We start from the raw sequence: 25,165 nt of genomic DNA on the forward strand, positions 1-25,165 counted from the left end.
ATGGTATTTCATGTCAGGAATCACATCCTTCACAGATGGGATCAAATCACAGATTTTGTGTACTGGATCTTGTGTTTGTTTAAGATTTTGGAAATCTTTTTGGTAACCCCTGCTATGTCCTGCAAAGTGATGGTTTTGATTGGATCCTCAGATGGTTGTCTCCCCATAGCTGGGGAGACAGCTTTGCGGATTTGTACAGTCAGAATATCCATTCATCCTGAGGGGTTGGTGTACGTGCTCCAGCTCACTGGCTAGGTTGTGCTGGTCGGAGATGCAACGGGCCCTTTAGTGTAGTGTTTTGATGAGGGAATTCTTCTGGGCTGATGGTGTTGGGAGTCCGTCTTTAGATAGGCATCCGTGTGGGTGGCTTTCCTGTAGACAGTGTCCCAACGAGCCATCAGGTCTCTTCTCGATCAAAACATCCAGGAATGGTAGCTTGCCATATTTTTCCACTTCCATGGTGAGTTTGATAGATGGGTGTATGGAATTGATGTGGTTGAGAAATTGGTTCAGTGCTGGCAGGCCATGTGGCCAGATGACGAACGTGTCATCTACGTATCTCTTCCACAAGGAAGGACGTAGGGTGGATGTCTGGATGGCATCTGTCTCAAATTTCTCCATGAAAACATTTGCTACCACTGGTGATAAGGTAGAACCCATTGGGGTACCCTCATTTTGTTTGTAGAATAAAGGGTTGAATTTCTCAGTCACCCCTAAACACATCCCAGTGGATGATATCATTGCCCAGGTTGACGTAGCCCTCAAAGGTTTGGGACACATCCCGGCAGACGTTACAAGATCTGAAATTGCTGCTATCCTCAAAAACGCTAAGAAACCCATTAGCAACATCAGCAAGGACGAGCGTTTTGAACTCGCTCAATTAAAAAAGAGATGTGACATTGTCATCCTCTCAGTCGAAAAGGGCAATGCCATTGTCATCTTCTATATATATAAAAGTCAAAAATTATTTGTGTGTGGGTTTGTGGCGGGGTTTGTGGGTTTGTGTATTTGCGCGCTTGCGAAGGATTTGGCTCTCCAAGGGTGGGGTTTACATAAAATAAAAATAGCCAGGTACCACGCTGTAAGCCCCGCCGTGAGCAAATGCTATTCCTTTTTCACATCCGTCAACCTTTAATTAGTTTAATTAGCTATTTAGTGCGATTTTAGTGCACTTCCTTTTTGTTTACTTAATTATGACGTGTGCATGACTATACCAACTCATGCGCCTTTGCTGGGGGGGACGGCCCATGCCAAGTCGCACTCCTTCGGTGGGAGTGAGGGGGACATTTTCTTTCACGTTAAAAATACTAGAAAAATACACTAAACGCTCAGGTAAATTCTTCACTGTGTGATGTCCTCCCCACCCCGATGCGTGCAGTTACTACTATACAGTCGGTAGATGTTACCACTATAGGCCGTAGCTATTACTGCAGAGCGGCCGGGGAGATTATGGTGGGGGGGGGGGGGGGGGTGTCAGGGGTAGCAGCCCAGCCCCAGCCTGCCAAGGTGCCACCTCGGCCGGTTGGACAATCTAGACGAGGGGCTAGGCCTCACCATGCCACTCTGTCAGGTAAGTATTTTGTGCTATAGAGTCGATAAATACTGCTATAGAGTCAGCATTTACTACTCTAATGATAGCAGGTACCACTACAGTCGGTATGCACTGCTGTAATCATAGCAGGTACCACCACAGTCAGTACGCACTGCTGTTCGATTTTTAAGAGTAGTTTTCGAATATCTTTTTGGCCCGGGCAATGCCGGGTATATAAGCTAGTCATGGATAAAACCACAACAAAATTCATGACCTTCTTAATGATGGCAGCTTATACCAAAATCAATAGAGATCCCACCAACCACCTAGCCATGAAAACCAATAATATCTCTAATTCGACTTCTCTAATCGAACCAATCAAGCAGCTCTCTCTAAAAGCTTTGGCTGCTAGACCACCAAGATTTTATGGCCTTTCAAAAATCCACAAAGAAGGTACCCCGCTCCGTCTTATTGTCTCCACCATTAACTCACCCACCTACAAACTGGACCGATTTCTGTCTGTGACCCTGCTTCATTTCATGGGCAAGACCACCTCAGCTGTACTTAATTCAGCTCACTTGGTTTCTCTAATCAAGGACATCTCACTGTCTTCAGATTATTTGCTTATCAGTTTTGATGTAGTCTCCCTGTTCAAGGTACCTGTACCTGACACTTGCAATAATTGAAGACTTGGTCCAACAGGGACTGAATCCAGATGTACCAACTTTGGTAAGGCACTGCCTTACCAACACTTACTTCATCTGGAATGGTACATTCAACAAACAAAATGAGGCTACCCAAATGGGTTATCCCTTATCACCAGTGGTAGCCAATGCTTTCATGGAGAAATTTGAGACAGATGCCATCCAGACATCCACGCTACGTCCTTCCTTGTGGAAGAGATACGTAGATGAGACGTTCGTCATCTGACCACATGGCCTGCCAGCACTGAACCAATTTCTCAACCACATAAATTCCATACACCCATCTATCAAATTCACCATGGGAGTGGAAAAAGATAGCAAGGTACCATTCCTGGATGTTTTGATCGAGAAGAGACCTGATGGCTCGTTGGGACACTGTCTACAGGAAAGCCACCCACACGGATGCCTATCTAAGGCCTGACTCCCGCCACCATCCAGCCCAGAAGAATTCCCTCATCAAAACACTACACCATAGGACCCGTTGCATCTCCGACCAGCACCACCTAGACAGTGAGCTGGAGCACGTACACCAAGCCCTCAGGGTGAATGGATATTCTGACCGTACATCCGCAAAGTTGTCTCCCCAGCCATGGGGAGACAACCATCTGAGGATCCAATCAAAACCATCACTTTGCCAGACATAGCAGGGGTTACCAAAAATATTTCCAAAATCTTAAATACACACAAGATCCAGGTTTGTTTCGACACAGTACACAAAATCCGTGATTTGATCCCACCTGTAAAGGATGTGATTCCTGACATGCAATACCCTGATGTCTACATATTAAGTTGTGGCTGCGGCAGCAGTTACATTGGGGAAACAAAACAACATGTCTCGGACCGTGTTCGCAAACACAAGGCAGATCTTAAACACAGTAGGACCAATAGCTCTGCCGTTGCTGATCATTGCTTTAACATTGTGGGCTCACACGAAATTTATTTTTCCTAGATGAAGGTACTCTGCAAACCCACTGGCTATCATCAAAGATTTGTTCATGAAGCCATCCAGATATATAAACACAGACAACTTCAACCGATAAGATGGGTACAAACTGAGCAATCATTGGAAGGACGTTATTCACCAAGTTAAGTCTTAACTGACTGTGATGTTTCCATCCTACCTGCCTATGTCAGCTGTTATTTCCGACTGTGTCTCTCTCTCTCTCTGTCTCCCTTTCACCATGTGTTCCTGTTGTTGTTAGGGTTTTATTGTTCCTGTTGCCTGGATCTCTGACATTGACATGCTAATTTTTTCATTGGCATACCTCTGGTGGCTGGGCCATCTCACATTGACATGCTAATCTCTCACATTTACATTTACGTACAAATTCCTTCTCTAGGCCCGCCGACTTACCCTTGGGTTGGGCCCACCAAAATCCTATATAAACTCTCTTTGCAGCAGCTCTTTCTCCTACGTCAGCAGTCCTCCTGCTGTTTGTTTCACACCTGATGACGGTTGCCTTGTGTTGCGATAGAAACGTCGTGATCTATTATTTTTTCTACATATATGACTTTCCCGAAAGAACCAAACAGTATAGGTATGAAACTCCATGGAGACCAAATAGGTACATACCAACCCTTATGTACGCTCCACTCCTGACTGACGAGGCAATACACATGGTACGTGCATCCAATCTCGAGGTTGCTTGCAGCCTCGGGGATACCCCCAGACCCAACGGTAGTGTCGCGCTACCAGGATTCAGCGCAGCTTCAGCCTTGGCCTTAGTTTGCGCTCAGAACAGCGCTCTTAGCTGCTCCACGCAACAGCAGTCTTGGGCCTTGATTTGCACTCACAACAGCGCTCTTAGCAGCTCCACGCAATAGCAGTTTCAGTCACTGATCTGCCCGCCTTGCAGCAGTGCTTTGCAGCAGGTAGTCTTTTCTAGGAGCCCCTTAGCACTCACTTAAATACACTAATTTGGTCCCGCCCTTACAGCCTCTGTAAGCCCTAACTTTTGTTGACCTCAATTTCAAACAATCACGCACAACACCATCGACTACCACCCTCATCCCACGCCAACCGGTCTGCCCTGACTGGCCAGACTCGGTGGCACCTTGAATTCCGGAGATGGGAGGTTTGAGGGATTTTCGCCCCATTAAATGGCTCACTGCCTCTCAACCTCACGTAACCCTGGCCATCTCACATCACCCCGGGGCGATAGAATTTGTCTATACTGTTAGAGCATGCAATTATTTTTATTTTTCCAGGTAAAGCCCACTGAGAGCTATTAGTTATTTTTCAAAAGCAACTGGGGCACTGCTAAAAAGTACTTCTCTTTTCATCTTATGCTATGTGTAAAATGATGTTTTTTTGGTAACAGCTTCTCTCAATATTAATCTCTGAAACATCTAGGGTATCAACAATAACATCATATCCATTCACCTTGAAGCAGCTACGCCCTATCTATTGTTCCGCACACAAATTCATTTTCACCATCAATCTGACCTCACACACTTAATGCATCCAGTGTACAGCCTTGTTCACTTATTGCACTTCAAGATGACATTTTTGTATTCAGCAGTAAGTGTATGTGTTTAACAATGCCTCTGTGGGTTTGTATTCCTCTTCCTAGACTTAAAAAAATATGAAATTTCAAATGTAGATGATCACTCAACTCTTCTCTAATCATACTCTGACAAATACACTTTCATAACAGCAATATCCTAGTGATAAGATCGTGAAGATTATTTATTTGTGCAATTGAGAACTTTGAACAGTTGGTTAACTTTGCTACATACCTACCAGATTGTTTTTTTTTGCATCACAGATAGAATTTCCATATAAAACTGACATTACTGTGCCTAAGATTAGCACGGTTTGCTAGGTACATTGCAAAAGAAGTTCAAAATACATACTAATTGGCACATGTGACCACTGTCTGATCAGTGTAAAATACTGCTGCACTCTTATACTTAACATTCACAAAGCTAAATGTATTATTGGTGATTTTGTAGAGGAGAGAAATTAGTGGTGCGCACAGTTAAGCGGGCACAACGGAGGGCAAACAGGTGTGCGCGTTGCAACATGAGTTTTGCACAGACAAACCGCCAGTAATTAAGGGGAGAAGCGGGTGCAACCGAGGTCGAGCAGGTGGGTACGCTGTGACCGGAGGTTGGCGCCTAGGAGACGGGAGATGGGCGGTGATGATGAGGGATTAATGAGACAACTGGCGCCGGCCTGGCGGCAGCTTATATGAAAGCACGTGAGGACTTGGAATGAGCAGGGGGATATAAGCGGGTGTGAACGAGGGGAGTTGTTGCTGGGGAACCAAGATTGAAGACATCTCGCCGTTGCCGCTCCAGCCAGAAATGGGACTTCAACTCTCACGCCGTCACCGGGCGAGTGTTGGCTGAACCCCCCGCCCGGGACAGACGGGTGAGCGGGTCTGATGGAGCATAGGTGAGGGCAGCGGTGGAGATGAGTGCGAAGCTGCTGTGTGCGGAGTCGCTGAGTGCGAAAACGCTGTGTGTGGATTCGCTGAGTGCGAAGTTGCTGTGTGCGGAGTCGCTGAGTGCGGAGCTGCTGTGTGCGGAGTCGTTGAGAACAGAGCTGGTGAGTGCAGGATAAGTGAGGTGCAGAATAGAACGGAGCGGGGAGAAGTCAAGTATATGTGACCGAACAGATAGTTATAGGTGTGCCTATAACTAGCGCAATAACAGGTGGATAAAGTGTAAGCAGATGACTTGTTACAATTTTGTCGGTGTGAGTAATTTTTGAAGACACTACAATATGACCATTCTGGTTTGGATGGTCTTTGTAACTTTTATTCTGCTTTCCTTTGTGCACAACATGATTTGCAACAAATTATGGATCCATATGTGTTCCGGCTGTTACTGGTATTATTATAGTGGGCAGGTCAACCGTTATATCTTACATCAGCACTTTTTGGATAATTAACTCCACGGTTTAACCTTCACTACCAACAGTCACTCCTAAAGAGAGAGCATTTCAGAGATAGTGTCACACTTAATTTCTCTCATCTCGCAAAATTCAAAGCTGCATGGAACAATTGCAGATGTAGTCATCTGGTAAGCATAAATTGATTAAATCACATTTGCTCGAAACTGGCATTACATCCAGTTGGTTCTCAGCCATTCTGGATGTTTACCAAATATGCATCAATATTTCTGAAAAACATAAATTCCATCAATAATGGATGAATTTGAGTCCATATTTCTTGGCGCAAAAAAACAAGCACAATCGGTTTGGTAATTTTTAGATCAAATTTGAAGGCCACCTAGAAGTGATTCCTTCAAAAGATGCATGATGTCAGATACTATTTAAACATAATACTTTAAAATCTTCTGATGTTCTTAAATTGTGTTCTCAGAACATATAGGTTATTTTTAGGCATTTCAAGCTATATTATAGTATCATTATATACTTTGGGTCTTTCGGTAAACCCATGTAGATAGAAAAATCATTACAAAAAAATATAGTACCATTACTGTACCAATAATTTAGAAATTTGGGTCTGTAATGTTATGCCTTGTGTAACATAAAAATACATTGAGTCTTGTCTGGTAACTACTTTACCGAATTTAATTAAGGAGTACCCATGACAGTGCTTAGTTCACACACAGAAGCTTAAGTAATGCCATTGCTCTTAGTCTATGTGCAGTGGCATAGTGTAGTAGCAAAGCCCTGGCTGCTGGCAGGAAAGGGGATCTGCGGCGAACGGCAGCCCTGACATCAGCAGGCCAAGATATACACCAGAGGGGGATCTAGGGGAAAGGTCACAGAAGGGGCACACCAGGAACCCGCGAGTAGGTTCCAGAAAGGGGGCGTGGCCGGGGGCAGAGCGAGGCCACGCTGATAGTATAAGGGGGCCCCTGTAGGGGACCTCGGGGCTTTGCTTGGAGTGGGATCCCCGCCGTGCTCTTGAAGTTCTTCGTCACCCTTTTTCTCGTCATCCTTTTTCTCGTCATCTTCACCATTCTTCTCGTCATCGCCTCCGTCTTCACCATTTCGGGGCGCCACCAGTCAGGCAGCCTACAAACTGTCCTGACTGAGTAGCATCGCCAACAATAGACGGACTAATTATTAAGAGTGTTAACCCCGATGGTGATTAAGTCTTATCGTCACTACATTTGGTGTCAGAAGTGCGAAAGAAATAGAAATTCGTCATGTCAAAAGCGTCAAAGAGGAAGAACCCACTGATAGTGTCCTCTGGAGACAAGGACACAGGGATGTGATCCCCTCGACATCTCCGGAATCTAGAACCCCGGTGATGTGTCCTGAGGTGGCGATGCCAGCTGAGCAGCAGGAGAGGGACGTTGGCACCTTTGCAGCCGCCGGTCGGAGAAGGGTGGTGCGACCTCACCGGGCGCCTCGCGGGCCTGCACTCCGTTGCAGTGCAGCTGGTCATCCAGCTCGGGTCCGCGGCGCCTACCGGAGATGCTGCAATACGAGGGTCTCGTGGCGGACGGCTCACCTTCCACCGCCGCACCAGCGCGGGAAACGGCGGAGTTCCCGCCCGCACAGGCGGCCGCCATTTTGAACGCCGCGGGCACGGTGCAGCAAGTGACCGCCATTTTGTCGTCCGAGCGGGAAATTCTACCCGCCAAATTCAAGTAACCATTGGTGGCTTCCGTCTCTACAGAAGCGCCTGCCTACCATCCGCAAGTTCGTGGCTGCAGGGGGTAACTGGACGCTTTTTTAGCGCTGTTTCAAGTGGCTTGCACCCTGGTCGGGTGGTGAGACGCAGAGGCTCTGCGGGCTCTGCCCACGGCGCTGGATGACGACTCCTTGGGGCATTTGAGGCCATCCCCTAGGCTGACCGGGCAACTCTACCTCGGGCATGCGCTCAGATGGCTGCTATTTTTGATCCACCGTCCAACGCGCGTCGAAGGTTCTAGCAGGGTCCTGCTAGATTCAGACATGGTGATCTTAATTTTGACTATTGGTGATCCATCACAATATACTTTAGACAAATGTCATGATTTGTAATGAAGAACCGGCTCTTAACCATACAAAATCGAAACATAACTCATCCTCAAATTAAAAAAATATCGTATTTGGTGCAGGTAGGCTTTCTCTTGCATCCTGGATTTTCTCTCACAAATGTGATGGTCTATCTACATTGCACTCGCAAGAAAGAGACAACTCACAGGGCTTCCAGCCTGCATGAAGGATGAACACTTATTGCACTTATGGTAAGATCCTCTCATGCTGCTCGCAAAGCTAAAGGAGACCGCAGATGAGTGCAGCTCAGCCTGCAGCTTTGTCACAGCTGCGAGTGTTGACACGTGGCTCATGTGAGTGGGGAGGCACGTTTGCTCAACTTATAGTCAATGAAGATTAGGATTGGCATTGAATCCTTCAGCAACTCAAATGGCCTTACATCACATCTCCTCTCAATTATTCTCATGTCCAGCTGTGATTTTTAGTCAAGGGAACCCTCTGATGACAACTGTCTCTGTGCGGCACAAGGTGAATGCAGTACCAGGCCACGACTTGGTATTAGTATTCAAGTTCGGGGGTGATACTGTTTTTGCTAATTTAATAACTTGCAAGTAATTTGTGTAATGTTGCCAAACATTAACAATGTCATGCATTGTGTTTGTAGATGTGCAGTTAATGGAGGACCTTCAGTCTGAGGAAAATGAGCTTCGAATGAATGAAGATGATGTTCTAGCTGACAGAGAAAACCTGGTGCTTAGAGAAGATCATCTGGCTGAAGGAGAGGAAATTCATGCTGAAAGAGGGAGCCCTCATTCTAATGGATACGTCGTTCTGGATGAGGGAGATGATCTTCAGAAGTACAAAGAGATCCTTCAGGTTGGTGAGGAAGACCTTGGATGTGAAGGAGAAGACCTGCAGGCTGAAGGAGACGACCTGCAGGCTGAAAGAGAAGATGTAAGGGATGATGAAAATAACCTGCAGGCTGACAGAGATGACCTGCAGTGTGACAGAAATAGCCTGCAGGGTGATGGAGAGGACATCCGGGGTGATGGCTCCAGCATGACACCTGGAGAGATGTGGGTATTACGGGGAGGCCGCGGAGCACCGGAGACCTGGACCGAGGTGGAGGTGGTGCAGCCAGAGGACTCGCGCGATGGTGAGGAGCAGGGTTTCTGTCTTGTGATAGGTAACTCTACCAGATGAGCTTAGTTGGGTGCTTGCCATTCTAGACTCTCACAGGAATATAGAAATGGTGTTGACATCATGTAAGGTTACATTTAGCTCCATTTGGTTTCATATTTTTTTAACCAGACTACAGTTGCCTGCTTTCATCTGTTAAAATTGCTACATTTCTGTTTAGCATCGCCCGTGTGGACGCCTTAATTTTTCAGAAGTGACACTGTAGTTGTTTAATGTGATGCAAACAACGCAATTACTTTACAAATGAGATCATATAAAAAGCAAAGACATTCCTCGGCCATTTGGCGTTTGAGTGCTCTCCTTGTCTCCTTTGGGCACTCCAGCAGCTTCCCACACTCAGGTAAGGTCCACCTTGTACCTGGACAGCAATTAAACATGGGCTAATGTTCACTAAGATGGTCATCATTAGGTGATGCAGTTCAGACCAATTATTATCAGATTGCCAATGTTCACCACGTGTTTTAAAACGTTCCCCAATTGGGGCTTTAGACATTTTGACCTTCATGAGCTCTTAATAAAAGTCCCTTTCTGTGTTCTTCCCATCAGCAGGAAGGTTTTCGGTGGAAACCCAGAGGCCCAAGTGTCCCCACTGCTGCCAGAGCTTCCTGTCGGAGAGCAACCTACACAGCCACACAGTGCAGTGTGGCCTGGATTCCAGTAGCAGCCAGAGGCAGCAGATACCCAATGCTGGTGGTGGCTCTCGCCAGTTCGCCGTACGAGGGGAGGCATTCACGCATCCAGAGGAGCTCCATGCACAGCACACGATGCATGCTGTCACAAGCATTAGCAGTGGCAGCAGCGTCCCACATGTGTACCCTGAGTGTGGGGAGTTGTTCACGGATCCGGAGGAGATGCAAGCTCACCGTGTGGCTCACGTTGCCAAACGGCCGCATGTATGTGCTGAGTGCGGGGAGGCATTTGCGTGGGCTGAGCAGCTGCAGTCACACAGAGGGGCACATGCGCGTGAGAAGCCGCATGTGTGCGAGAAGTGTGGGAAGGCATTTGCAGTGTCCGCAAACCTCCAGATGCACTTGGTAACGCACACAGGTGGGCGACCGCATGCATGCACCGAGTGCGGGAAGTCATTCACGCGGCCCGAGTTGCTGGAGCGGCACCGGCGTTCGCACTCGTGGGATAAGCCGTACATGTGCTCTGAGTGCGGAAAGGCATTCACGCAGCTTGGCAACCTCCAGAACCATGAGCGCACGCACACGGGTGAGAAGCCGCACCTGTGCCCCGAGTGCGGAAAGGCTTTCGCCGACCTCTCGAGCCTCCAGCAGCACCGACGCATCCACACGGGCGAGCGACCGCACCACTGTTCGGAGTGCGGGAGGGCGTTCAAGCAGTCGGGCAGCCTCCAGCGGCACCAGCGCACGCACACGGGCGAGCGGCCCCACCGCTGCTCGCTGTGCGGCAAGGCCTTCGCCCTGGCCCACACCCTGCAGCAACACCGCAAGGTGCACACGGGCGAGAAGCCGCACGCGTGCCCCGAGTGCGGCAAGGCCTTCGCGCAGGCTGGGAACCTGCAGCAGCACCTGAGGACGCACGCACGCAGGAAGCCCTTTAAGTGCTTCGAGTGCGGCAAGGCCTTCACGCAGCCCCGGGGTCTCAAGAAGCACCAGAGGGTACATGCCGCAGGGGCTATTGGGCAGTGACATCCATGTACAGAACATTTGGTGAAAAATGTTTCTGCCACCGTTCATAGCATGCAACCATATCACCATGATTTCTTTGGGAAATGGATCAAGTGGAGTTGAAACGGGCCCAGGAATTGGTCATTGGAGACAGAAAAAATCGCTTCGATGGCCATAGTTGTCATTCTGTAAAGATTGAATCGTTTAATAAGCAAATATGTGCAGATATAGGGCACATTGGACATTGGCCTGTGTTAATTACTTGTTAAATAACAGTCTCCTGTCATGCTTTACTCTGTTTAATAAGCTACAGACCATTAAAATGCAACATTGAAAGCAGAAACCACAAAAGGAGGCTTCAGACTGTATGAAACTTTCCTGGTTCACCATTTAAAGTTTAAAGTACAGGTAGTCCCAATAATCTGTTTTTACACGATTTACAGAGGGGAGCAGACTCCAATCAACATGCTTTACTTAACGCGATTTCACACATTTCAGTGGAATTTTCCACCACATTTTCTTATACAGTGCAGTACCCAAGTATGAGGCAATGTGATTGTTGCGGGCAGAAGCAGTGAACCATCCGAATCAGTCTTTATTCTGCCTCGTGCTAGCTCAGACGTGTGTGCATTTCATCTCAATTCTATACCTTTTAATTTTCTTTAATATTCAAAATAATGTATTCATAATATGCGGTTGGGGTAAGAAGCATGGTGGTGATGCTTCAAGTGGTAGTGCAAGTAAGAAAAGTGGCAACAAAAGCTTATTGTTCTAGAGTGCTATGAGAACAATGAGTGCACATGTAATCGTTTCCGGGCTACTGGCTTGCACGAAGGTACACTCAGAACCGTCAGACAAAATGGGGACAAAATTAAAGAAAGTTACAGCCAGGTCATCTCACACAAGGCCACTCCACCCATCACAGCTCACATGCACAGACTACACTAATCTCTACTTCAGGTTACCTTCATCATTGTGTCCTTTAAAAAAAAAAATATTATTCATGCCTAAAATATACAAGGGAAATAATAAAAAGCATTAACCAAAATACAGTCATAATAAATTAGTAATAATACATCTCCATTGAGTTGGGGGCTTGGAACGCAACCCCCCTCCTCGTTACATTATTTCTTGTGGGAAGTTAGTGTTCAATTTACACAATTTAACCTTACATGAAGGTGTTAAAGGACACATGATGAGTCGTCTATGAACTCAGGATTACTAAATATTTGCGACGCTAATCTTACGGTAATGCCCTGCAAATGTTTTAATTGTAAGCTTCATGGTTAGGAAAAATAAAAATAACTCCAACCGACCTATGTTTGAATTCTCATTTCACAAAATAAAAAAAAATCCCCTGTATCGCCTTAACAATGTTGGGGCAAGTGCTGTTAGCGAGTAGCACCTATGAAGGCCACCATGGCACACGATGGGGTAGGTGGCCAGCACCACACCCGCCGCCTTTGTCTCCCCAATTGTCACCAGATACTTATTTGAGTACCTCACACACAAGAAGAGCTGCCATTCACCACTAAATGGTGGTGACATCTCCAGGGTGCTTATACCCAGCCAGATGCACTTTCAGGTCATGTGAATTGTTGAAAGCTCGCTGACAGAAGGTCACGGGACACACCCAGATGTCATGGGTCGACTGAGATGACTGGCAGATACACCATTACTGTGCCAACTTGCTGCATTTTAGCTTCCCGGAGCTCCGCTCTTTGTTGTGTCGCTCCTCTGCCCTCCGTTGTTGTTGGAGGGTGACTGCCACAAACTGCCCAGTAGCGTCCTTTACAAGTCTCCTCCATAGAGGCCGATCTTGACATCACTGGCACCAGTCTTAGGTGAGTCCACTCAGCACCACATCCTCTTGTACCACATCAGTCCATCTGTTATCCAGACCGTGTCACGCCCATTTAACCCCCACTATCTGGCCAAACCAAAAGCTGTTTGGGCATACGGTGATTGAGCATGTGGGCTACATTCCACAACCATACAGCCTTTCCTGCCAGAGGAGTTCACCGATGAGACTGTATCCAGATCTTTAAAGGATTTGTGAGCTCACACATTCCAGCCTGGTTAAATCCAGGATGGATCATATGTAGGCCAGCCTGAATGTTGCTAACCTGTGCAGATGTTCCATTAAAGGGATATATGTTTCACAAGCATAGAGAAGGGATGGCATGACTGGTAGAGAAGACCCCGAGCTTTGTGCGGAGCGACAGACCAGGTAGCTTCCACGTAGTATTACAAAGCTGATGAAAAGGTAGTTCTACCCAACTAATTCGCAGTGAGACCTTTGCTGTCGAGCCAGAGCTGGTCATAAGCACACAACTGCTCCATCACCAATGGGGAGTTGAAGGGGTGGAGTGTTTCATGACACGACATACCCAGGCAGGTGCTAAGTGTTGGTGAGGCTGATGGCAAGGCCCCACCTCTTAGTAACATGCTCCAGATTTTGACTTAAAACTTTCATGACTGCAGGAATTAATATTCTTTGATTATTTCGGTAAAGTCACGTAGATAGAATAATAATAAAGTGAATACAAAATTAAATAAAAAAACCCACGACGTTTCGATCGCAACACAAGCAGTCGTCATCAGGAAAAGGGGGGTTTGCCTCTAAGGGCAAGCTGTTTATAAAGGTTTAAAATGGGCATAGCCCAAGTGTCAGCAGCATGGGGGGGTGGGGGCAGGTAATGTTAATGTTCTCCTGTTTGATTTGTACTAGGTGCCTCTGTGGATGTGTAGGCTTTAACTTTAACATAGTAATTTCTGTGACCAGTCACAAGCTAATCACTCAGCTATTTCAATGCTAAATTCTATGCTAATTCCTTTGTCAAGGCGCTCTGTTTCTTCTCACACAGCTTAAAGGTCGCGGGCTGGGCTTGGCTGTGTTCGCTCCAGCGCTGTCCTCCAGACAGTCTCGTCCCTTCACCTGATGAAGGCCGCTTGTGTTGTGGCCGAAACGTCGTGATAATTTTATTGTGTTATTTTATTTTATCAATTAATTATTTTATTCTCATTCTACGTGACTTTACCGAAAGAACCAAAGAAGAAGAAAATGTTAATGTTGATGGTGGAGGTTGCTGCTGGAGGTGATGGTAGTAGTGGGCGGCGATGGTCCTGGTGGTGGGCTTCCACCAATTAAAGGGATGCCAGGTCTAAAATGGAAACATTACAGCCAGATATGACTTGAACTGGTTGATAACGTCCTTCCAGTGATTGCTGAGTTTGTACCCATCTTCTTGGTTTAAATTGTCTATATCTGTAGATATGGATGGCCGCCTTTGTCTCCCGAGTAGCGACATTCACACATCACACCAGGTATTCATTTGAGGCTGTCAGTTTTCAGTTTAATTTATTAGGTATAACCCTCTGAGCCATGCGGCTCTTGACTCGGGTGCAACCGCAACAAACAAAACATGAACAAGAAACATCTTAAAGTGACTACACGCAACAGGAAAATCCAGGAAAAGACAGCAAAGTCTTCCAGAAAAAAACACCGTATTTCGACGCTGTGTGCAAAAATCCCAGTGGGATGCAAGTCAAACAATAACAACCATAAGACAATTTATATTAAAGTTATCAGGCTAACTCTGTACTACAACAACAAACATGGCTAAACCAAAAGTTTTCAAAATCACCAAAATAAAGCGGTAAAAACAACGTAACAGTGATCATAGGAACTGTGATTCAAATTGAACAATAAACGATATACAGTGAGGGAAAAAAATATTTGATCCCCTGCTGATTTTGTACGTTTGCCCACTGACAAAGAAATGATCAGTCTATAATTTTAATGGTAGGTTTATTTGAACAGTGAGAAACAGAATAACAACAACAAAATCCAGAAAAACGCATGTCAAAAATGTTATAAATTGATTTGCATTTTAATGAGGGAAATGCGTATTTGACCCCCTATCAATCAGAAAGATTTCTGGCTGAGCTGATATTAGGAGCACACTCTTAAAGGGAGTGCTCCTAATCTCACCTTGTTACCTGTATAAAAGACATCTGTCCACAGAAGCAATCAATCAATCAGATTCCAAACTCTCCACCATGGCCAAGACCAAAAAGCTCTCCAAGGATGTCAGGGACAAGATTGTAGACCTACACAATGCTGGAATGGGCTACAAGACCATTGCCAAGCAGCTTGGTGAGAAGGTGACAACAGTTGGTGCGATTATTCGCAAATGGAAGAAACATAAAAGAACTGTCAATCTCCCTCGGCCTGGGGCTCCATGCAAGATCTCACCTCGTGGAGTTGCAATGATCATGAGATCGGTGAGGAATCAGCCCAGAACTACACGGGAGGATCTTGTCAATGATCTCAAGGCAGCTGGGAGTCACCAAGAAAACAATTGGTAACACACTACGCCGTGAAAAACTGAAATCCTGCAGCGCCCGCAAGATCTCCCTGCTCAAGAAAGCACATATACATGTCCGTCTGAAGTTTGCCATTGAACATCTGAATGATTCAGAGGACAACTGGGTGAAAGTGTTGTGGTCAGATGAGACCAAAATGGAGCTCTTTGGCATCAACTCAACTCGCCGTGTTTGTAGAAGGAGGAATGCTGCCTATGACCCCAAGAACACCATCCCCACCGTCAAACATGGAGGTGTAAACATGCTTTGGGGGTGTTTATCTGCTACGGGGACAGGACAACTTCACCGCATCATAGGGACGATGGGCGGGGTCATGTACAGTCAAATCTTGGGTGAGAACCTCCTTCCCTCAGCCAGGGCATTGAAAATGGGTCGTGGATGGGTATTCCAGCATGACAATGACCCAAAACACACGGCCAAGGCAACAAAGGAGTGGTTCAAGAAGAAGCACATTAAGGTCCTGGAGTGGCATAGCCAGTCTCCAGACCTTAATCCCATAGAAAATCTGTGGTGGGAGCTGAAGATTCGAGTTGCCAAACGTCAGCCTCGAAACCTTAATGACTTGGAAAAGATATGCAAAGAGGAGTGGGACAAAATCCCTCCTGAGATGTGTGCAAACCTGGTGGCCAACTACAAGAAACGTCTGACCTCTGTGATTGCCAACAAGGTTTTGCCACCAAGTACTGAGTCATGTTTTGCAGAGGGATCAAATACTTATTTCCCTCATTAAAATTCAATCAATTCATAACATTTTTGACATGCGTTTTTCTGGATTTTGTTGTTGTTATTCTGTCTCTCACTGTTCAAATAAACCTACCATTAAAATTATAGACTGATCATTTCTTTGTCAGTGGGCAAACGTAGAAAATTAGCAGGCGATCAAATACTTTTTTCCCTCACTGTACATAACATGTACGACCAAACTTTGCAGCCATAGCTGGCTGAATGAGTCACTCCATGATAGCAGGAGTATCAGTAGCAGTATCAACATTTTTCAATACACCTTTAAAGATCAGCACACTATAATCAGAACTGAAGATCATACTTTGCAGCGGTCATCCAGAACGATACATTTGATTTCAGGCCATTCTGATCCAAGTTGCAAGTTTATTTGCAATAGCATTCCATACCTTGGGGGCATCAATAGAAAAGCCCCTTCCTCCAATATCTGTATGGCAATAAGGAATGTGAAGCTGGTAGGTCACTTTTGTTCTTTGAAACAGTGAGGAGATCCAGCAGGTAGTCTGCTGATTTTTTTGTAAGTACATCGTGAATAAGTCGAACCAGCGGAGGCTGAGGACCGATTCAGATAATCGTTACTGGTGTTGGCCATGAGCGGTAATTGAACTCGTGTCGCTGGGTTCTTAGCGCAGTGTGCTAACCATTGTCCTACCGCTCCCCTTGGAAATCCACGCCCCCACTGACACTTCAGGTTCACCACATTACACGCTACTCACTCAACCTCACTGCGTTCACCCTCACACTGCAATACTTATCACACTCATACACTGCTCTATACACCACACAATCTTCTATAGAAATAAAGCAGACTTTGCGTATGTGTGTTTGTGTGTGAACCAATTGCGCTAACACCATGAAACCTACACACCCCAAATTTTTCATGCATACTCACGGGTGAGTTAGTGTGTTTTTCGCACTTTTTATCTTACCTGGTTGCCTTCAACACTTGCACAGTCCAACCCCCCCCCCCACCCGCCGCTCTATCGCCATGAACCTTATGGCAAGACCCCGGGGTCCCATAAGCCCCCGGCTCTCGCATAAACTGTGTTGCCACGTCATTTAATGTCTGTTGAAGGCGAACGATAGGGAAATCTATTCCTCTCGATGAGCTCTACACGATGCGCTAATCAAAGCTCCAAAGTTTTTTTTCTTCTGCGCATTCGTCCTCGCTGCGCTTGCACGACATGACAACAGAATGATCCGCGCCAGGTGGATCGTGGCGTTTATGTGCGCGGCGGGACAGGGTCGCCAAAAATAAATGAATGAATTACGATTTGATACTTATAGGGCGGTGTTGGGTGTTCGGCATAGGCTCTATTACTGCTTTCCGGCACATGGTTAATTTCATTGCTAGCAAAACCGATGTCTGGGTTGTATCCTCTTCTCCAGCGGCCGCTGTTGAATGACTTGGGTTGTTTGGTGTCATGTACCAGAGTCAGGTTACTGGATTCTACTGATTATTCTACTGGGTGCTGTATTTGTTGTTGGCATCATATCCCCAAGTTGTGTTATGGGAGTTGATGTCCCCAATCACTAGGCTTGTTTGGTGTCATGTACCAGAGTCAGGTTACTGGATTCTGCTGATTATTCCACTGGGTGCTGTATTTGTTGTTGGCATCATATCCCCAAGCTGTGTTATGGGAGTTGATGTCCCCATTCACTAGGCTTTACCTGTGTATACAGCCATCCGGTAAAATGTTCCACTTGAAAGTACTTGACGGTGGTTTATATATGGGTGTTATAGCGATGTTCTTGAGGCTAAGTGTGATGGTTTCGATGTTCTAGCTTGTGTTGGTATGTACACTCAATTCCCAGGTCAGGTCTTGCAAAAACCGCACTGCCACACTGCCTATGTCTTATTTCAGCAACAAGTGCTTTCCCCTCAATGGTTGAGCGGGAGTTATTCGGACCTTCATGTGTCTCCTGTAAGCATATAATGTCATACTCTGATATGACTGACAGAATGTCAGCTTTGGCTTGTGAGGGTTCCTTCAATGTTAATTGAGAGGATTGACGTTGCTGACCGTTTTTGTCCACACATTTTTTGGGTAGACATGGTTGGATTAGGAGTGGTTAATAGATTTGGCCGTCTGGGGAATAACCCTCCAGAAGTTACCAGGATGCACCGTGAGGAGGTATCTATTATGCATTCCTTCTAAGAAGACAGCAGGGCAACACATGACTCAACACTTGATTACTGAGACCTGTGCGAAGCCGGGTTACTTAGCTGGTATATTACATACTACATGATCTTATTTTCTTCGGCTGTCCATCACGAATGATGATGACTGTGGAGAACAGCCAACATTTCCCTGCACGCTGGTGGGATGAGAGCCCAGCCCTTTGGTGGAAGCATTGGCCCAACTGTACAAGAGTTGCTCGTCCGCTGGATGGGATTTGTGTTGTGCCATTGATGTGGTGATGCGGAAAGTTTTTTTTCTTTTTTCTTCAAGCCTCTTGACTGAGTCGGCTACAGCACTTCACTGCTTATGGTTGGCTGGCATTTTCTCCCAAATGTCCACATTGATATTGGCTGTCTTAAGGTGTATTTTAAGGATGTCTTTAGAGCACAGTTTTTGGCCACCAGAAAGACGCTTTCCCTCTTTTATATCGCCATAAACAAGGATTTTAGGAAGCCTTGTTCTGGCATTCGAGTTATGTGCCCTGATCATCTCAATTTAGAGGAGGTAACTTGTCTCTAGACTGTATGTGTAGTGACATAGCACCGACTGCTGTCCAGCAGAGGCAACTGTGGTGGACAGTTAGCGCACACACCATAGAGCATATACATGGGTGTGCCGGCAGGGCGGAGGAACTGGGGCAAGGGTCACAGAAGACCTCATTGGGAAGCCCCTGTAACCTAGTGGGTTCGAGAAGGGAGGCACGGCCTGGCTCTGCCCTGGCCATGGACTTCCGGTTCTGGGAGTGGACTCGTCTCAACGTCACTGTCTTCGCCGCCTTCGTCGCTGCCGCCTTCACTCGATAATTGCGTGGTCTGACAGTTGTTGGCTGTCTCAGTCGATGCTGTCAGTGCAATGCGGTTAGGGTTGTGTCTAAGCTGGGCTGTACGGCAACGGGAGCGAGAGAGAGGTGAACCTGTGTGTGAACGGCCAAAGGGTGTTACAATAAAAGGTGCCTCCTGCAACTACCTCGTCTCCAACTTGTGCTACACTACAAATGTTTGCATGTTGAACTTCATTTGCACCATACTTAGCCAACCACGCTAATCTGAGATGAGAGGGAAGGACAACAAACTAAACACAAAAAGCAGTTTTAAAGAAGTGAGTTTTCATTATAGATTAAAAAATGTATAGCTCTAGTGGTTTCCTAATATCGGAAATAAGAGCATCCAAAAGCGCACGATTCAGTGACCATCTTTGTTTGATGGCCAGTCAAAAGCCGCTGCGAGGATGACCAGAGTTCCCACGATGGTGTATGCTCCTTGACGAGATCAGCAAGGTATTGTGGTTCATATGTGACAAGCACTTTGTGTGTAATGAGTGCGACCTTATAATGTATTCGTTCAGCAACTGGAAGCCAATGCAGCTCAACAAGCATTTACAGACATGGTCAATATCGTCCAGTACTTGTCACGACACGTGCCAGATAAGTTTGTACATGCTGCAGCTTTGTAATGTTGTTGGCAGACATCCCATAGAATAGTGAGTTGCAACAATCGAGCCTTGTCGATACTTTGCTACATGCCATCGTGTTGGCTATTTCAAGATTCAATAGTGGTTTAATGTGTCGTCGAGCCCTGATATGAAGTCTGCGACCGCCACACCCAATCCTCACAAAATTAGTTTTTTAATTGACCCTGAGTGCCAACCAGCAAATATGGACCCCTTTGTTACACCGACTAGGCACGACACGACATAGGCGATTACTGTTCGTTACCCAGCTTGACGAACTGTGATTGACCATGCAGGTATGACTCAATCCACCCAAGTGCCATACCCGATACATCAAACCTTGAGCTTAGCCGCCCGATGAGTATCTCATGGTCAATGGCATTGAAGGTGGCTCAGATATCGAGGTCAACCAAGGCTACGGCGTACCGGGCATCCATGATCTTGTAGAGGTCATCAGTGATCTTTCCTAGAGCTGCCTTAGTGCTGTCGAACTCCTGGTATGCCAAATGCAATGGGTTGAATCTGCCCATCGCAGCGACATGGAGAAGTAACTGCTTCAGATGCAGGAGCTCTATGACCTTTGAAATCATACTCAGGTTTGAGATTGGGCAATAGTTTGTGGGATCACTATGGCTCAAGCCAACTCTTTTAGGAGCGGTGTTACCTGCACCATCTTGAACCGGTCTGAGATACAGCCCTCACTGAACAAAAAATTGTATAGGTGGACAATCAGCAGTGCAAGTATGCCCGAGCATGATTTGAGAATCGCCGTGTGGATGTAGATGAAGAGCGATGTATTTTTTTGGCAGCTATGCGATAAATATGGATACCTCGTCTACCGACGTTGGTGCCAGTGTTTCGAGTTTTGCATTGGTTTATCAAATTCAGATGGTAGGCTGGGAGAATGCGCTGCCTTCAAATTTTAAACTTTCATCTTGATCGTCACTTTCATTGATGAACAACATCGCAAGTACTGTGCACAGACAGGGTTGACTAGTTAATGGGTGGTTGGAGTGCAGCAGACCCTTCACGACGTGTCACAGAGCACGGGAGTGGCGAGCCGACTCTATGGCTCGCAGAGCATAGAACGATCTGCGAGACTCAATAATGAGTTGGTTTGCAGATTGTTTGGCCGCTCTGTACGCGAGTCAGAAAGTCTCAAAACCAGTTTTCTTCCCAAGACGCTCAAGCCTCTTCCGCATCTGCTTCTCTGCAATCACCTCGCACACGTTGATTAAGAACACCAGTGATGTAATTTTCTAATTGAGTTGCAATTGAATCGACCGTCGATGCAGGATTTAGACACGCCGATGATGACATAATCTTCTGACAGAAAGCATCATGGTCCAGTCGTTTCCAGTCTCTATATTATATTATTGTGATGGGTGGGCGAATAATCGGTAATGCAAATTTGCTTGTCACGAGACTTATTTGAATGGTCACAGTTACGGCATCAGCAGATGTGAAGATGATACGCAGTATATTTCCCGAATGAAATGTTACGCCGCTTACGTGCTGGGTTAAACGGTGACTGTCGATAATCTCGGCGAGATCACTGTTGATTTTACCACAAGAACCAGTCGGTCCATGACACTTTCAGGTCTCCACAGATGATGTAGCGAGAGCCAAGTGACCCACAGTCTAGCAGACTCGAAAGTTCAGAAGATAATTCCCACAGCGGTGAGGATGGAGAATGACGGATGAGAGTGATCATAAGCCTTCACAAGCAGCAGTTCGTATGACGTGATTGTTAACAAGTTGCTCAGGACTTTCACACAGATATCGTAAATTAGTACGATCCCACCACCATGCGGGCTGCTGGTGCAGGCTTCCTTCGACGGTGCTGATATGCAATAGTGTACCCATCAGGTGTCGCCTCATGCTTAATTACATCTAGTGAGCCGTCATACACCCAGGTTTCAGTAACGACCATATATGTCGAGTCCACAATTGTTTATCAGATCATGGATCAGCGCCGTCTTGTTGACTATGGAGTGCACCTTGATAAATCCAAAGTTAAGGAGCCCTGGTCCGGGGTTGGCTCGATAGCGGACATCAGCAGCAATATGGCTATGAAGGCTATATTTTATGATAATGTGGTTATAGTGCAGAAGAACTGACCAAATCTGTACCACAGCCACGTGCGAGGCATTGCAACAAGTGACGAACACGGTCGGGTAGGGGTCAGAATTTCCACAAAAGGTCGTATCACAGTGGGTGTGAAAGTCGACCGATCAGCACTCCCTTCTGCACGTTGGATGCTGGGTCTAGTTTGCTGGTGAATCCCACCGCAGTATCGCTGGCTTTTCGATGAGATAGAATTGGTTTGTCCATCCAGACCAAGAGAAGTTTATGGTATGACACCTCATTCTCCAGGGAAGAGTGGAGGCATTGCTCGACCAGACCACTTGGCTCACTTAGCCCTGCGTGTGCAGGGCCTGGCCACAAGCAGCAGTATCAGCAGAAGGAGAAGTCGGAGCATCACCATCGCAAAGTGTTGTTGTTGCTGTGTTGTTGCTATTGTTGTTGCTGCTGTTGTTGCAGTTGGTGATATTGTTACCTGCTGTTCTTGTTGCTGTTTTGTTTGTTGCTGTTAGAAATGCAGCATGCTGGTGTCCCGTGCTAGAATAACGCATTTGATCAACCACTTTGATCAAGGCCCATACTGCAATCTGTAGTGTTTTGTAACACCCCGTGGACCTCCCACGTCAAATTGCCTCTCACAGATGTGGGTACCACCAGACATCGTTGTTGAGCGATAGCATCCCACCACATTAATAATCCATCGTGCAACACCAAGTGAGACTAATTTTGGGACTTTGACGCAGTCTAGCTTTCACTCGGCAGTGCAAGAGTAGCAGGCTAGCGTCATTGGTTTGCAGCTGGCCCCATTCCGTATAGGTCAGACCCAGCGTGTAGTCCCTGCACGGTTCCTTTTATGGTGGCTCCATGGGCTGAACTGCTGTTATCATCGCTGGCGTTTCTGGGGAGGTTGGTTTACATCCACCCGCACCCGATGTACATGCACACGGTTCCTTTTGAGGTAGCCTCGACAATGCGTTGGCATTTTCGCGTTTTAGGCCATCCCAATGTACAATTGGGTAAGATTACTCCTGCAATTTCTCTAGTCAGCGCGCCAGCTGACCCGATGGCTGGTCTATATGTAAGGAGTACTGTACGGCAGCGTGATCAGTACAGACTGTGCATTTCCTGCCATATAGGTATGGTCTGTGTAGCTGAACGAAATATACAATCGCCAGCAATTCTCTGCGAGTCACGCAATAATGCTGCTCCGCCGGCTATAGGATGCACCTACCAAATGGAATCACCACTTTAACCCCATCCTTCAGCTGAGAGAGGACAGCCCCTATGCCTAGATCACTGGCGTCCGTGTCTAAGATGAAGGGCAGGAAGACGTTCGGGTATGCTAAGGGCGGAGAATCTATGAGCCGGTCGCACAGCGTGACAAAAGCCGTTTCTTCTTATATCCCCCAATTTTTTTTCGTTTTTGGCTGTTAATGCGTGCAGTGGCTTCACTTGAAGATCGTGGCACATTTTGTAATAAATCGCTGATAATATGACATGAACCCGACAAAACTGCGTACATCACCCACGGATTTGGGGGTTAGCCAATTTTGCACACAACATTGTTTTTTTGGGATCCGTGGTGACACCCGACTCGCTCACCATGTGACTCAAAAAACGCACTTACGATTGCATGAAATGGTATTTAGATGGTTTTAATTTTAAGCTGGCAGAGTGTACCCGAGTTAACACCACGTGCAATAACTGCAGCTGTTGGTCAAACATGCGACTGAAAACAATGACATCATTCAAATATATGAGGCATTACTCCCATTATAGCCCCATTAAAACCAGTCCCATGAGCCTTTGAAATGTGTTGCCAGGGCAGTTTGTAAGCCCATCGGAAGACAATTGAATTCGTACAGGCCTAGAGGTGTAGAGAACACTGTTTTGGGCCTCCAGGCATCTTCTAAGGGAAGTTGCCAAAATCCCGAAAGTAAATCCAAGGTCGAGAAAAATGTTGCCTCTGACAATGCATTCAATGAGTCGTCAATGCGCAGGAGTGGCTACGCATCAGCCAACGTAACCTTATTTAGGCAGCGTAAATCGATACAAAACCTTAACACTGCCATCTGTTTTTTTTAACGAGTACCACCGGAGCCCTCCAAGGGCTGGTGCATGGAGAAATTACGTCCGCCGCTAACATCTCATCCACCTTCTGGTGTACGTGTGATTTTTCAGCGGGGCTCATGCGGTATGAATTTTTCCGAATAGGATGTGAATCTCTTGTTGATGTGATGCTTCGCTATGGTCGTACGCTCTGTCATACTGCCCTCTGCTGAATACATTGGAAAATTGCAGAAGAAATTCTCTCAGATGGCCTCTGCACTCCTGACAGCTCTGCGTTCTCGTCACATCGTTGGTTTATCCAACTTTCTTACATTGACAGAACCTCGCTAAGTAACGCCTGCTACTATAATTTCTGTCAAGACCTTCGCTTCGATAGATATTGGTCTTGCATGTGCCATCACGGTCCCTGCTTGTACAGCGATCAGTCTCTCATTGACATTTAATACCTGAATTAACGGTTTCTGGTCGACTCTTACAAATGTTTGTACTGCCGCTGACGTCAATCTGCATGTCGTTGCATTTGATGAAGCAATTGGAATCGACGATCATTTGTTTACGGTACCTCAGCGGTAATAACACTTGCGCACCGAGAGGTACAATCACAGACTCGCTGACCAATGCCTGAACATTCACGACTGTCTCGGTACACTTTTCTGTTGGTCTTAGAAAAAAAATATGAGTCCCGGATTGCGTTTCGATGCATTGGTCAATAAGTATACGCAGAGGCAAATTTTTCAAGAAGTTGGTCCCATCAAGGTGAGTTCCACATTTTGCACCTGTGCATCGATTTTCCCTATGATCCCCATGTTACCACCGTTCGCTGCCACATACATGTTTGTATTCTTAAATAACGAGCACTGGATGGTAACAGGTGGAATATACATTTTGAAGTAATAGTGGCTGACGCTCCCATATCGATTAAAATGCAGACCGTCACTCCTTCCACTGAACCCATCACCACTGAGGTTCCCGTGGCTGCTGCTATGACCCGCTGAGCCAGCTTCTTCCAATGGTTGCCCGACTCGGGCCACCGGCAGAGAAGCGCATCCCAACGTTTCTTAGGAGAGTTGCGGCTCTGTTATCCCCGACGCTTGTTGAATTAGATGATACATACGGGGTGGCGATGGAGGCAGTGAGTGGTGGTGAGTCTCTAGATGAATGAGGTGGGTTAGCTAGCTGGGTGTCTGGGTGTTGCGGTTCGCCTGATGTTGTTGAGCTGCGGCTGCTGATGGAGAAGTGGACGCCATCGACGCTAACGGTACTGGGTCACTTCT

At 46.5% G+C, this 25,165-nt stretch overlaps 1 protein-coding gene across 10 annotated transcripts in view; it reads left to right on the plus strand.

Annotated features, from left to right (window-relative positions):
- LOC116958494 (uncharacterized) overlaps positions 1-19,252 on the plus strand; it is a 56,766-nt gene extending 37,514 nt beyond the window's left edge. For 9 of the 10 annotated variants that reach the window (XM_032981100.2, XM_032981107.2, XM_032981108.2 and 6 more), the window contains 2 exons: positions 8,805-9,296; positions 9,887-19,252. In XM_032981100.2, coding sequence (XP_032836991.2) covers positions 8,805-9,296; positions 9,887-10,995 — 1,601 coding nt within the window. In that variant the 3' untranslated portion in view covers positions 10,996-19,252. The remainder of the gene's footprint in view (positions 1-8,804; positions 9,297-9,886) is intronic. The other variant, XM_032981102.2, reaches the window with a different exon arrangement.
- The last annotated feature ends 5,913 nt before the right edge of the window (positions 19,253-25,165 follow it).

This window comes from Petromyzon marinus, chromosome 79 (genome assembly GCF_048934315.1).
Source record: "Petromyzon marinus isolate PM22_M1 ecotype Great Lakes invasive population chromosome 79, UKy_Petmar_22M1.pri1.0, whole genome shotgun sequence".
NCBI lineage: Eukaryota > Metazoa > Chordata > Hyperoartia > Petromyzontiformes > Petromyzontidae > Petromyzon > Petromyzon marinus.